The 14,922-nt window shown below is 32.4% G+C and overlaps 1 protein-coding gene and 1 long non-coding RNA gene across 2 annotated transcripts in view; both read right to left on the bottom strand.

The window, feature by feature from the left end:
- The window catches only part of LOC141541243 (uncharacterized), a 159,359-nt gene that overhangs the window by 80,085 nt on the left and 64,352 nt on the right, over positions 1-14,922 (bottom strand). Inside the window, exon 2 of the long non-coding RNA XR_012481706.1 lies at positions 12,192-12,231. This is a non-coding gene — a long non-coding RNA (uncharacterized LOC141541243). The remainder of the gene's footprint in view (positions 1-12,191; positions 12,232-14,922) is intronic.
- LOC141541241 (olfactory receptor 13G1-like) lies at positions 9,308-10,282 on the bottom strand. The gene has a single exon (XM_074265427.1). It carries the CDS (start codon positions 10,280-10,282, stop codon positions 9,308-9,310), a length of 975 nt encoding a protein of 324 aa, XP_074121528.1.

Below are 14,922 nucleotides of genomic sequence, written 5' to 3'. Positions count from 1 at the left end.
AAAACTGGGACACTGATGCATTGTTCGTGGAGTTGTGAAGGGATCCAGCCATTCTGGAGAACAATTTGGAACTATGTTCAAAAATTTATCAAACTGTGCATGCCCTTAGACCTAGCAGTGTTTCTAGTGGGCCTATATCCCAAAGAGATCTTAAAGAAAGGAAAGGGACCTACATGTGCAAAAAAATGTTTGTGGCAGAACTTTTCATATTGGCAAGAAACTGGAAACTGAGTGGATATCCACCAATTGGAGAATGGTATATGAATGTTATAGAAAAAGTTATGGTATATAAATGTTATAGAATATTATTGTTCTATAAGAAACAATCAGTAGGATGATTTTAAAGAGGCCTGGAGAGAGTCACATGAACTGATGCTAAGTGAAATGAGAGAACCAGGAGATCATTGTATATAGGAATAGCAAGATTATACTATACTCAGTTGGATGGATGTGGCTATTCTCATCAATGAGATAATTCAGGCCAGTTCCAATAATCTTGTGATGATGAGAGCCATCTACACTCAGAGTGAGGACTGTGGGAACTGAATGTGGATCACAACATAACATGTTCACTCTTTTGTTGTTATTTCCTTGAATTTTATTTCATTTCTCATTTTTTTTTTCCTTTTTGATCTGATTCTTCTTGTATAGCAAGATAATTGTATAAATATGTATGCCTGTATTGGATTTACATATATTTTAACCATGTTTAGCATATATCAGATTATTTGCTATCTAGAAGAGGAGGTGGAAGGAAGGAGGGAAATTGGAACACAAGGTTTTGCAAGGGTCAATGATGAAAAATTATTCTTGCATATGTTTTAAAAATAAAAAAGCTTCAATAAAAAATAAAGGGACAGTTATGATTTAAAAGAAAAAATCTTTGAGTTCCAGATTCTCTCCCTTCCTCCCCTACCCCATTGAGAAGGCATTTGTGAAATGTTAAGCAAAATAATTCCATAAAAGTCATGTTGTAAAAGAAAACTTCACTCTCTATAACCCTGCAAAAATAATCATTTATACCAGAAGGAAATTTTATGATATCACTTCTCATATTGCTTTATATTAAAAATCTCAGTTTATCTCACAGTTCCAGACGATATGATTCATTATTCATCAGATAAAGATTCTTTTCTCCCAAGCATATCAGATTCTTAGTCCAAAGGGCAAAGAGTACAACAAGAAGTATATTTTATTTCTTATAACTTGGCTGACTAGATCACCCTACTATTTAAGGGCAGGAATATCTTCTTCCTTTGTGCTAAATGGATGGTTGTATGAACCCATTAATAAATAAATTCCATAGTACACTAACTAATATTTGTTTGTTTGTTTGTTTTCATAAAGAGAGAGAACTGAGGAAGGAGATAATAAAAAAATCTTCAATGATGTTTTGCTTTGTTTTTTCCTCACTAGATCTCAGAATAACCCATAAGCTATGACAATTGCCTTTTTTAAAACTCTTGATAATTTGATAACTCTCCCCTTTCTCTCCTCTCTCTCCCTTAATATTATTTTTCTTCAGGGAAGGTTTGGGGGAAGAGGTAAAGCTATATTTCCCTTTACAACATGACTTTTATAGAAATGTTTTGCATAACTTCACATGTGCTTTCTTGATGGAGGAGGGGAAGAAGAGAGAGAAACTAGAAATCGAAGTTTTAAAAACAAATTAAAAAATTATTTTACATGTAGCTGGGGAAAAATAAAATAGTAAATATATTATCCTTACTGAAATAGTTTTGTTCACACAAAAGTTTTTCACTTTTTAAATTTTCCTTAAGTAGGGAACTTTTATATTGCATCCAAGTGTCTGTTTATAAATTATGTCTAAACTTTAAAAGAAATAGGCTTGAGAAAAATACAAAGAATTGTATAAAAAGAAATTGCAGTTTCATTGAAAACCAATCCACAATGGATCATTTTATTTGTTGTTTGTTAGAATAAAAAACACCAAAAGAAAAGTAAAGCAGATTTGAAATTATAAAAAGTTAATTCTAAAAGAAGTTTGAATTTATAAAAATATAATACATACAACTTTCCCCAAGATGATCTACCACAGGAAGAACATTAGTGATTTTTGTACCTTATGAATATCCATATGCCCAAAATTGTGCTGTTCTCACCAATAAAAAAATATAAAGTTGTGATTTAATGGATAGACCCTTGGGCTTGACATAATAAGATCTGATATCCATTTTGGTTATGCTATCTGTTGTGTAATCTTGAGTATTTCTAAATATCTTAGATGCAGCTCTCAAGAATTATAGCCATTACAGATGAGTTAATAAATTCTCTAAAGATGATATTGCAAGTCTTTGAAAATGTAATATAAGGAATGTTACCTCTAATACATAGATATGTATAAGATAAAGAAATTAGTCAAACCTCCATTATGGAAGATAATATCCAGAGATAAAATGATATTTTTAGGAAACTAGAAGGCAGATGTTTGTGTTTTTCCAGTCTAATGGTACCTATCCTACTCTCTCTGAACTTTCAAGATCTCAGATCATGCATGGCATAACAAACATTCTTTCAGCACCAAAACAAGCCATTCCTCTGGAGTAAGTGTTCTTCATCCCTCCTTACTTAACTTTCAATATAGATTTATAGATTCAACTACAGATAGAACTACTGTTCTATCCTTTCTAGAACAAAATTCATTTCACATGGAAAAAAAAATGGAACAAAGTAGTAAGCATCCTCATCTCCACTCTTATTTGCTATAAACTGGAGCAGATCCCTTCTTTGTCCAAAATATCCTATGCCCCTTATTTATTCCTAATATTTTCACATTAATATGACTTTTAAAAAAGCAAAATCTTTTTATCCTTATTCTTGCTAGCCTCAACTCATTCTGAACTTTACCACTCCTGAAAATATTCTTACAACATTATTACATCTTTTGTATTCTTTCTGATATCTGCTCTTGTTTCCATCTTCTATTAACTTTTTCATCATGTCTGGAATTTTCTCTTTGCATCAACAAAATGTCTTTCTTAACAGTAATTCATGCCACGTGGGCTGACTGGTAAGGGAAAATTTTATGGCCAAAACCTTTTATGGAGCAAACTTTTGGACAAATTCTCCATAGGTTATCAGGCCCCAGAAAAAATCATGTTACTGAAACATATATTCAGAGGAACATAGTGAGATTAAAAAAAAAAATCCATTCCTACCCCAAATAGTAGTATCAAATAATCACAAGCCCAAAAAGAGTTCTTGGAAGGATTTGAGACAAAATTTAAAAATCAAAGAAAAGAAAGAGAAGAAAAATTAAGGGATGGGGGGAACAAAAGCAATCCAAAAAAATTATGAAGAGAAAACCAAATTGGAAAAGGAGATATAAAATTTTAAGGAAGAAAATAACTCCTTGGAAACTAGAATTCAGCAAAAGAAGAATGATTTTATAAAACATGAACAAATAATTAAACTAAAAAGAAAATAGAAAAGAATCTAAAACATCTCATTAAAAAAAAAAACAACCATCTGAAGAATAGATCAAAGAGAGACAATATAAGAATTGTTGGACTATATGAAAGTTAAGATATAAAAAAAAAAAGAATTCAAATACAATAATACTAAAATTTATTAAAATTGCCCTAAAGTATTAGAACAAGGGGATAAAATAGAAATTGTTTGAAAGAGATCCCAGGGGAAAAAAAAACTTACAGGAATGACATAACCCATATTAAAGAGAAAATATAAGTAACACCAAAAAATTTAACTCTGTAGAAATATAGTCAGGATTTTACAAGATCTAGCAACTTTTTGTCAAAAAAAAAAAATCATAGTTATCAGAACATATTTTGAAGAGCAAAAGAGCTGGTATATGTCCAAGAATAACTTACTCAGCAAAGTTGAGTATAATTCTGAATGAAAAGAAAATGGGACTGACTTTCAGGTAATTGTTCCAAAAAAAAAAAAAAAAGGGGAGAGAACTCAATGGAAAATTCAGTATAAAAGATTCAGAAGAAACAAACATTAAAGATTAATTATAAGGCACTCATTAAGGACAAACTGTTTAGTTATTTTATTAAAAAAATGCTATCAGTATTCTTTAAACTGTCATCATTACTTAAGTAGTTTGAAAGAAAGATTGGGGCTCAGTTGGGTATGATCAGGTCATTCTCAGAAGCAAAATTATGTAGGAAAAGGTAAAAGGAAGTAATTATTTTATAAAAATACGGTGGGAAAGGAAGAACTAATACAAGGGGAGTTGGAGGACTGGTAGAGGGCTGGTAATATAGAACATTACTCTCATCTAAGTTGAAGAGGAAACACTATGTTCATTTGGAAGAATGTAGAATATGTAGAAGTCTCATGTAGAGAATTGAGAAAACTGGGGGATAGTTTTGGAGGGAGGAATTTTAGACAGGTGTAGATTGGGATTTTGGAGAGTAGTAGAAATATTGGGAGAGGGCCTTTTGGAGATATGTGTGGATGGGATCAGAAGGAGGGGGATGATGGTGGGTGAGATGGGGAATGGGAGGGTAAGGAAAAAGATAATGCAATTTATGGGGAAAGGATAAAAACAGAGACTGATAAAGAAAATAAGATGTAAAAATAATAAGAAGAAAAATTCATAGATACTAATTATAACTTTGTAAATAAGATGTTTTTACAGCTCTTTGTAGTGGCAAAGAATTAGAAATTGCATGGATCCCCAGCAATTGGGAAATGACTGTACAAGTTATGTGTACGGTTAAAATGGAATATCATTGTGCTATAAGATATGATGAGCTTAATTATCTTAGAAAAACATGGAAAGACATGCAAGAAATGATGAAACAAAGTGAGCCGAACAAGAAAGCATTACATACAGTAATAGCAATATTGTTTTTAAAATGACTGAGCAATTAATTCATTTTTATAATTATAAATACACAAAAATAAAAGGCATAAAAAGATGCTATTTTTCTCCAGAGAAAGAACTGATAATTAGAGCATGTATAGAATAATATTATTTATATATAATAAATGTGAATATATTATACATATATACATGTACATATGTTTCTAATGGTAGCACTTTAGGATGAGGGAGAAGAAGGAATAAAAAAATAAATTTATATGATAACTTTATTATACATTTAAAAGGAATAGCAAATTGTACATAACAGATTTGCAGTTTCACGTGAAAATATGCTCATTGTATTCCATAAATTTAAAACAAATTTTAAAAAAACTTATAGGTACCTGAATTAAATTAGAAGACCACTTCTCTACTTTGCATGAGACATATTATTATTAAGCAGGAACATGAATGGAGAGAGAGAAAGAGAGAGAGAGGGAGAGAAAGAAAGAGAGAGAGAGAGAGAGAGAGAGAGAGAGAGAGAGAGAAGGATGGATGGATGGATAACCTGTCCATTGAAAAAATCTATTTCATAAAATGGAACTAAAATTTTAAAAAATAACTTTGGTGAGTTTATGGGATTAGAGCAATTGTGGGATAGTCTCTTCAAACTTGGAAATTTGTAGAATCATTATTTCATGAATCCAGAAATCCCTGACAACACAATCAAAACTTTGCATTAGAGAGTCATGGAACTCTCTCTATGGAAAGTAGTAAAGATAGCCTAACAACATTCTTATTCAGAACACCATTTTGTGTCCTACGATCACTGATTTAGAAATGGAAGAAAACTTGACATTCTCTAGTCCATAAATATCCAACTTTCTACCTGAAGCAAAATTACTAAGAGCAAACTATAACCTGCACTTAGTAATTAAAATAGATTAATTGGGAAATGGCTAACAAAATAAAAATATAACATAGTGTTAATTTGTGGTTTTCTAGTGTTAAATTATGATTTCCTCGTGTGTGTGTGTGTGTGTGTGTGTGTGTGTTCTAAGCACAACAAGGTTATTACTGTTTAGAGAAAAGCATACATTTTTTCACAAAAAAATCTGCATCAGTAAATATATTTTATGACCTCAAAACACTTATCACTGGCTCCCCTGGTCATGTGTTCCTTGAGTCTGTTAGTTGTTCTCAGACAGTAAAGGCTGATTCACAACTCCTTAACTGTGAAAACAAAACATCCCCATAGTTTTTCATAGTGTGCTATGATTCATAGCTGCAGAGGCTCAGAGAACTGATTTGTGGGTTTCACATTATACATGGTCACCAACGATTCCCTATATAAAGAAACTGAGGCACAAATAGCTTAAGTGATTTGCCAAAAGTCATACAATTAATAAATAACCTGAAATAGGACTTGAATTAAGGTTTTCCTCATTCCAAGATTAACATTATTCCACATTACCTCTCATTTCCAAAATTTTAATCAGTTTTTAGAGTTATCATATTCTTTCCTCATACTATTTGTAAATATTACATTTTTAAAACTGTCCCAAATTGCTGATGAGTAGAGCTTTAAATGAAATAGGGAAAAAAAAAAAAAAAAAAAAAAAAGGCCTGCACTTACAGGCAGGACTGGTTAGATTTTACTTCTCTCTTTGTCAATTACTAGCTGTAAAATGTAAAGTCATTGAAACTTGTTGAGTTTCCATATCCTCCTATAAAACGTGGCTTAATATCTTTTTCTAGCTACCTTGTTGAGTTGTCATGTGGTTCAAATGAATTAATATATGTGAAGATCTTTTGGAACTACAAGATATGATACAAAATCACTGCTACAAAGCTCTTCCAAAGTTTTTGTGAATTCTTATCATCTATAGTTAATTAGGCGTTCCCTTAACTCCACCTTTTTGAAAGATCACTCTCTGGTCACCTAGAATTAAGTTCTGTGACCTAATCTATTAGCTGAGGTCAGCTGTCCATTTGATTGATTTCTCATCCACTAACTAAAATAATAATAGAAAATTGATCTTTAAATCAGCAAGGCCTGAGTTTGTATCCTATCTCTTATACAAACCAATTGTGTGACCCTGAGCAAGTCACTTAAAACTCTGTATCCCAGGAAGTTCTCTAAAATTGTGTGTTGTAGGCAAGTTTCTGCATTATAGGTCCTGACTACACAAAGAAAGAAGACATATGACTGAGTTTATCCAATCAACCCTTTATCTTAGAACCCATCCTAAAGACAATGAAGAAGTAGATGATGAATACAGGTAAACTAACTAAACTAACACTTAATTTTAGCACTAAAATAGGTGAATGCAAGTCATTCAGGGCACGGTAAGATGTGTTTTGCTAGAAATGGAGTCAGGGTTCTGAATAAGGAGGCAGCTGGTTATAGTGGACAGAGTGCTGGAACAGTCAGGAAGACATGAAATCAAATCTTACCTCAGATATATAGTATTCAAGTGACTTAATTTCATTCAGAGATAATTCCTCATTAATCAAATGACTATGTATTCATTTCAATCATATCAGATTCCTGATCTCATTTGGAGTTTTCTTGGAAAAAGATAAGACTTGATTGTTGATAGTTCAGAAATGTTGCTGACCACTGCTAGAATGACAGTTGGAAAAGCCAATAAATCCCCATTCTTCTGACCACCATTCCCTATCTTTGGTCTATCCATGATATTCCACACAGAATGCCTAGATCAAACCATTAATCTTATTCCTGTGCCACTCTTTGCTGGCCAACTTGGCTGGGACATTTAGGAAAAGCATGCATATAAAAAGTTATTGCTGGCCTCTTTACCCTTCTCTCCCCTATGACTATCCCTGTCAGCATGACTGAGATGGTTTGGATGACCAGTTTACTCTGTATTTGTACAAAAGTTGGGGTTTAGGATGTGAGAAGAGAAAACAGAGGGGAAAATAGGCTCAATGATAAAAAGGCGTTAATCATTTAGTAGAGCATTGGGGTAAAGATATATTCAAGCCTTTTCACACACTCAGTTACCTCCAGGATCCAAGATTCTTGACTATGATGTATTCAACTGGGTTGTCTAAATGAGACTCCATATCATTTGCTACTGCATTGAAAGTGGGTGGCCAACCCTACTTTGCTATTCAACTCAATTATATTCTTAATAGAAAAACTGTCCATAAGAACAGTATTACTTAATCCAAACCACATATCTTATTGATATTTTGTCAGTTCCTAAACTAATACATACTATGATTTCAAGTACTTGAGAAGAGGTGGGAACCTATACTCTTATGTTCTGATCATCCAAATAGCTACATATTTAACCAATAAGTTTACACTACTAAGTAATAGGACCCAGAACATAATAGGATATAGGTAATTGCTACATGATATCATGCAAGTATCAGGTGCTAGACAATATAATATAAAATAATAAAATAAATATGGCATCCATTATTCTAAACAAATGTTTAATAACTACTTTATAACCAGGGGATGAAAATAAAAAAGAATGTTTATGTCCTCAGTATGTTATAGCTTATCTGAAACTCTCTAAATTCTAAATAAAATGGTTTTAAAAAGGGAGGGATGACTTTCAAGTAGCCTCTGCCATCCTTCTTGATTTGGACAACATGGGAAAAGTACCAGCGACATCACCCTCCTTTGTTAAGCTGTATCCATGTGCTTTTTTGTACTTCTCAAAAGTACATAATACTAGACTTTAGATTGGTAGAGATCTTAGTATTTTCATATTGTCTGCAGTTATTTTCTTTTTTAAATTATTTTTATTTATTTCATTAAATATTTCCTAGCTACACATAAAAAAAAAAATTTACTATCATTTTAAAAAAATTTTGAGTCCCAAATTTTCCTTTCCTCCCACTTCTCCTCCTTTATTAAGAAGATAGGTACTTTGATTTTGACCATATATATAAGGTCATGCCAAACTTATTTCCATATTAGCCATGTTGCAAAAGAAAAGAAAATAATAAAACAATAAAAATAAAGTATAAAGTAAAAAAAAATTCTAAATAAAAATATATGACTAGTAATATTGTTTCCCCATATAAACAAAAAATATTTATATATATATATATATATATATATATATACATATATATATATATATGTATATATTTAATATATAAGCCCCTCATTGATAAGACAAGCATGTTACATGACATCATTATAAAATTAGATCACCATTTCATGTGTCAGAGTATGGAAGAAAAGTGACTCTCTATGTGATACAATTTAATGAGTTTATGACAGTTTCCTGCTCTTTCCCAACAAATATTCCTTTTAAATTCTGAATTGCTACTTAAACAAGTGTTCCTTTGACCTAATCAACACCTACTTTAAAAGTTATAGAATCTCTGAACTTAAAAAAGACCCCAGAGAATAGTTAGTTAAATCCTACCTGAAACATGAATGTCTTCTATCAAATTCTAGAAAAGTGGCCATTTAGCCTCTTTTTCAACACCTCTAATAACAAAGAAAGTGTTGAGTCAGATCTAAGATGGATTATTTTTTAAATGAATTGATACAGTTTTGCCTGGGAGAAAGAATGCAGTCCATCCCAATAACCTCTGCAGGGCCCCTTTCACTTCTCTATTCCGGAAGGAATAAATAATTGGGTTGAACATAGGGATGATGACAGAGTAGAGGGCAGTGATGATTTTGTCCCTTTCCAAAGAAAGATTGGAGGTTGGACGAATGTAGGTGTAAATTGCAGTGGAATAGTAGAGAGAGACAACAGTAAGGTGAGAAGAGCAGGTGGAAAAGGCTTTCTTCTTGCCCTCAGAGGAGCGAATCCTCAGAATTGTTCTAATAATGCATCCATAAGAAATCAGGATAAGGGAACAACTCCCCACCCCAAATATCACATCTGCACATAAAGCTAGAGTTTCATTGAGATGGGTGTCAGAGCATGACAGCTTCAGGATGGGTGGCAGCTCACAGAAAAAGTGGTCAATGATGAGAGAGCTGCAGAACGACAAGGGGATTGCCAAGCTGGTATGGACTGCTGAGTTGCTTATACCAATGGCCCAGATGCTGCCTACCATCCCAATGCAGACACGACTATTCATGATCATTGGGTAATGGAGGGGATGGCAGATGGCAGCATAACGGTCAAATGCCATGAGGGCCAGGAAGAGAACTTCTGATACTAAGGCCCATGTAAACAAATACATCTGAGCCATGCAGCCTGAAAATGAAATGGCAGGCTTCTGGGACAAAAGGTTGGCTAACATCTTGGGAACAATTGTAGATGTACACAAGAGGTCAATGGCAGATAAGTTGCACAAAAGGAAGTACATGGGTGTGTGAAGCTGTTGACTGGCACAGGTGGTGAAGATGATAAGAGAGTTTCCCACCAGAGCAGTTACATAGATGCACAGGAAGAACACTAGGAGAAATAGGCGTAGCTCCGGGAGGCTGGAAATTCCCACCAATATAAATTCAATTTCCATAGTCTGGTTCTTCATCCTAATAAACTGAAGACTACCCTTGAAAAGATATCAAAGCAATGATGAGCTAGATTTACCCTCCTTTAGTTAATTCAACTCAATTCATTTCAATAAGTATTTTAACACTTTTTAATTCTAGATTATAAAATGCCTTTTTAAGAATGACACCTTAGGAGAGTAGAGCCTATACTTTAAATCACCTTTTTATCTCCTACATTTATTTATTAAGCCTATTTTAAGGGCATTCTATACATGTAGTATTATTGCAATGGACATTTAGAGGAAGAGGATTATCAAGAATCACCTCTCTTCTCTAAGAACTAACAATCTGAAATATTTGAACTGAGTCTTACATTCACTCACTCATAGATAAACACACTCAAAAACAAAATTATGCAACAGGGGAAAACAATATAATTAAGCATCCAAATGAATATTGCAATAAAATACATTTGTATAGTAAGTTATGGTTATAAAATATGTTATCTCTTTTGATTTTTCACCATAACCCTGTGAGGTAATATTTCCATTTTATAGGTAAGGAAATCAAAGTTCATAGACATCATCTGACCTTCTTGAGTTCACACAATAAATCCATGCAGTTACTAGAGGGGAGAGGGGGGATAATTTTATTTTTTAATTCAAATGCCTTTTACCATATAATGCTGCTGTAATCATTCAGAGGAGAAAATCAATGTGGAAATGTTCAGAGTGAAGGGCAGAAGCAGGAGGAAAACTTGAACTGGATCTTGAATTACAGAGTAAGTAGGATTTGGCAAGTCAAGGAGATGAGATCCTTATGAGTCAGGGTATAGAGTTAGAATGACAATGGACTGTGTAAGGAAATCTGGTTCAAAGCTTATTAGTAAAAAAAAGAAAAGCTAAAGCATTTGAAGCATTGAATATATTTCCTTTGCATGTAGTAAGTAATCAATAAGTAGGTTTTAAATGAACGAATCAATGATTGCATGAAACAACTTGCGATCAGAAAATCCAGTTCATCATCCTAGTCAAGTCATTGTCTATGTATAGTCAAGTCATAAGCTCTGTAGTTTTAGGCAGACCATTTAATTACTCTTGTTTTCAGTTTCCTCATCTATAAAATGGGGGTGGGGAGGACTAAATGGTTTTATAAATCCCTTCCAGATTACTATGTGACTTATCATTGCATGACCTATTAAAATATTTTCAGTTTTCAAAATACCTTTAAAAGTTAGCCTATGTTTGGCCAGAAAGATCACTCAATTATATACTGTCTATAATGGCTGGACCTATGCAGAGAAGTGAGCTCAACTCTTACATCCTTAGCTCTTTAAGTAAGCATAAAAATTACTCAGATGTTAAATGAAGTAAAAGCATTTTAAGATTATAGAAATCACTGCTACTACATTTTCCAATTTCTGATAGCCTCATCTCACACAACTTGGGCACATTAGAAAATACAGAAGCTTTTATGTTGTTGGATTTAGTTAATATTTTTACATTATGGTTAGTCATTGTATTGATTTTTTTTTATTTCTACATTGTAAAGAAAAAATGGAGAATTACTATTACTTTCTTTAGAAAATATATTTTAAATGTATTCTGTAGAAAATATATGTTAAATGATTTTGAGCTCTAAGATCCTTAAGGAAAAAATAAGCAATTGAGGTTTTTTATTGCATACTATGCTGTATCTTCTCTGAGTCTCAGTTACCATTTATGTAAAAGATATAACATTTACTTAATAAAAACATATTTATAGAATTATTAGGAGGATCAAAAGAGGTCATCAAAATAAAGAACTTAATAAATAACAAAAACCCCTATAAATCTGAACTACTGTTTACCCTATTATTATTCTTGTGGCACTTAACATAGTACCAAGTACACTAAATAAAATAGACAAAGGCACAAATTGATAACAATAAGGACAGATAAGACTCACCTAAGCAGAAGACTGACACTTTTCCTTTTATGAAGCTGCTCTGTAAAAACAAAAAAGGCTTTCAAAGTTTGAAAACTTTTAACTCCATATATATGACAGCTATCAACATCATCATGAAATGCATTTCAAAAGAAGAGAATAAAGAAAACAATATTGTTAAATTTAATACATTTCCTTTAAAAAAAAAAAAAGAATGTAACAAATTCACATTGTTTCATGTCTTTCTTTTTCTTTGTGTATTGACAAGCTTGCATTTACTAATAACAAAGTTTATAATAAAAGAGAAAATTCAATTTTTAAAAAAGGTGACTAAACAGATAAATCTATAGGACCACATCAAGAAGGACTTTATTGGAGCAGTTGCTGCCAACTCTTGAGCTTATCACATAAGCTAAAAATATACCACCAGACACGATACCATGGCAACCCCCTGATTCTGAAGGCCTTTTCTCCTACCACTATTCAACCCTCTACCTTTTTCCCAGCCTGGTGGGAGCCATAAATATCCTTTGCTATCTGTTCCAATTTTTTAAAATCTTCATTAGTAGTTTTTCCTTTATATTTAATCTGTTCCTCACAGTACAACTGAATTCTATTGATTTTCTCTGTCTTTGTAAGATTTGCAGAAATAGTGAATTATCAGTATTCAGGGATGTCCTGGTTTATACAGGGTTCTTTCAAACCAGTGGACATTGTAAAAAAGAAAATCACAGACTAAAAAATTAGAAGTGGTCTTGGGATATCATTTAGTCAAGTTCCTTATATTCAGGCAAATAAATTTTTAAACTGCTGGACATGAGATTGTCTATTCTCTTCTTAAAGGTCTTCAGGGACAGAGATTTCACACTCTCCGTTGGGAGCCCATTATCTTGGTTTATCATTCTAATATTTTTTCTTAGTTCTAAATGATGTATGTGTGTTTCTGGCTTCTCATATATTATTATATGTAACTTCTCTGAACTTTAATTTCCTCTTTTTATAAAATGGAGATAATAATCCTTAAAGCACCTGCTGCTGGAGACTCAAAAGCGATAAGACAATTGTGAGCTTTAAGGCAGAATATTAATCAATCAACACACATTTATTAGGTATTTATATATGGCACTGGGAGTAAAAAAAAGAAATAATAGAATAATCTCTATTCTATAAGAGCTTATATCCAAGCAGAAGCAGCAACAAGCATATACATGTCTATACAAACCAATAAAAAAATTAACAAAATAAAAATATAGTAATTAAATCCAAAGTTATTTGGAAAGGAAGCTGCTACCAGTTGGAGACATCAGAAAATGTCTGATACAGAAAGTTGTACTTGAAATAAATCTTGAAGGAAGAAAGGGATTCTACAAGTCCTTGATGAGGAAGAAATACATTCCAAGCATAGGGAATTATCAATTCAAGAGTAAAGATGTGAAAATAATATTTGAAGAACACAGAGAGTGTTCCCTGTAGTGTGGGAGGTAGAATAATGTACAATGATGCTGGAAATATAAGTTGGGGCCAACTTGTAAAAGACTTTGAAAAGCTATTTTCTTTTCCTAAAGGCAAGAGGGAGTCCCTAGAGTTTAATGAACAAGAGTATGATATAGACAGATCTCTTTGGCAAGAGTGTACTAGTAAATGTTTAGCAATTGGCTCTCCACAAAAAAAAAAAAAAAAAAAATATGCTGGACACATTTTAAAACTTAATCTGCATTATTAAAATTTTCTCTATTACTTTATAAGTCTAGACAAGAAAGTAATAAATTAAGTCTTGATTTGTAGGGTTTGTTAATTTCTGAAGCAAAAATGCTCACCCTGAAAATTTACATTCTACTTTCCCCCAGCCAGTTCAAGTTGATTCCAGAACACTCATTCCATATTATCGTACAGGATAAACTGGATTTATTGAAAGTGAAAAAACAATCAGCAGACCATTACAATTAATCCCAAATTAAAGTGATTATTATGTGAGCAAAGAGGTCAGTTTCAAAAAATCTTTTGGAGGCAGATATGACAAATTTTGACAACTTCTAGCTATTATTATAGGATCAAAGTCAAAAGAAATTCTCAGGAATTTTTTAAAATATCTTTTTAATTTGAGTGGTTTTTACAAACCTGTTTTTCTTTGTCTTAGTTATGCCACTCAAGAGATAATTAGACATGAAATGACTTAGTCAACTGATACCTCTAGGAAAAGAAACTGGGCAACTCTATTTAGTTGATTTTCTTCCACTCTCAAGGGGCAATCAATAGAACACTTTCTACAAAATTTAAATGTTTGTGAAATTATAAGAATAGCAGAAAGACCAGATGCTAAGGGATTTTATTTAGTTATTGGGATACCATGAAGGATAACGAATGGTTGTTTTTCATTCTGCATACACCTTCCAAAAAAAAAAAAAAAAAAGACAGATAAAGTTGAAGTCATTTTTACTTGTAGTGACTCAAATGAAAAGCCAGAGAAATGATACTTGGGTAATAAGTAATCAGTTTATTAGTTATGCTGGAAAATAATCAGTAAAATGAAGGTCAGTGGTCTCTCTCAGGATAACCAAAGACCCCACATTGAATGTTTAAATACCTTTGAGAAAGAGGTTGTTCCTGGGGTAAAAATCAATTCAGACTCATTAATAATTAATGAGGGGGTGAATATATTAATGAGGAGGTGGGCAAAAAAAAAAAAGAAGAAGAAGAAGTCTTCAATTTCTCTAGCTAAAACTAACTTAATGAGATTCAGGTGCCTCCAGAT

Source organism: Sminthopsis crassicaudata, chromosome 4 (assembly GCF_048593235.1).
Source record: "Sminthopsis crassicaudata isolate SCR6 chromosome 4, ASM4859323v1, whole genome shotgun sequence".
Taxonomy (NCBI): Eukaryota; Metazoa; Chordata; class Mammalia; order Dasyuromorphia; family Dasyuridae; genus Sminthopsis; species Sminthopsis crassicaudata.
The sequence above is the reverse complement of the archived record's forward strand: the minus strand, read 5'-3'. Positions and strand labels throughout refer to the sequence as shown.

What these genes read in the sequence shown, in the direction of transcription:
- LOC141541241 (XM_074265427.1), bottom strand. Translation starts at nt 10,282, where the DNA reads ATGAAGAACCAGACTATGGAAATTGAATTTATATTGGTGGGAATTTCC.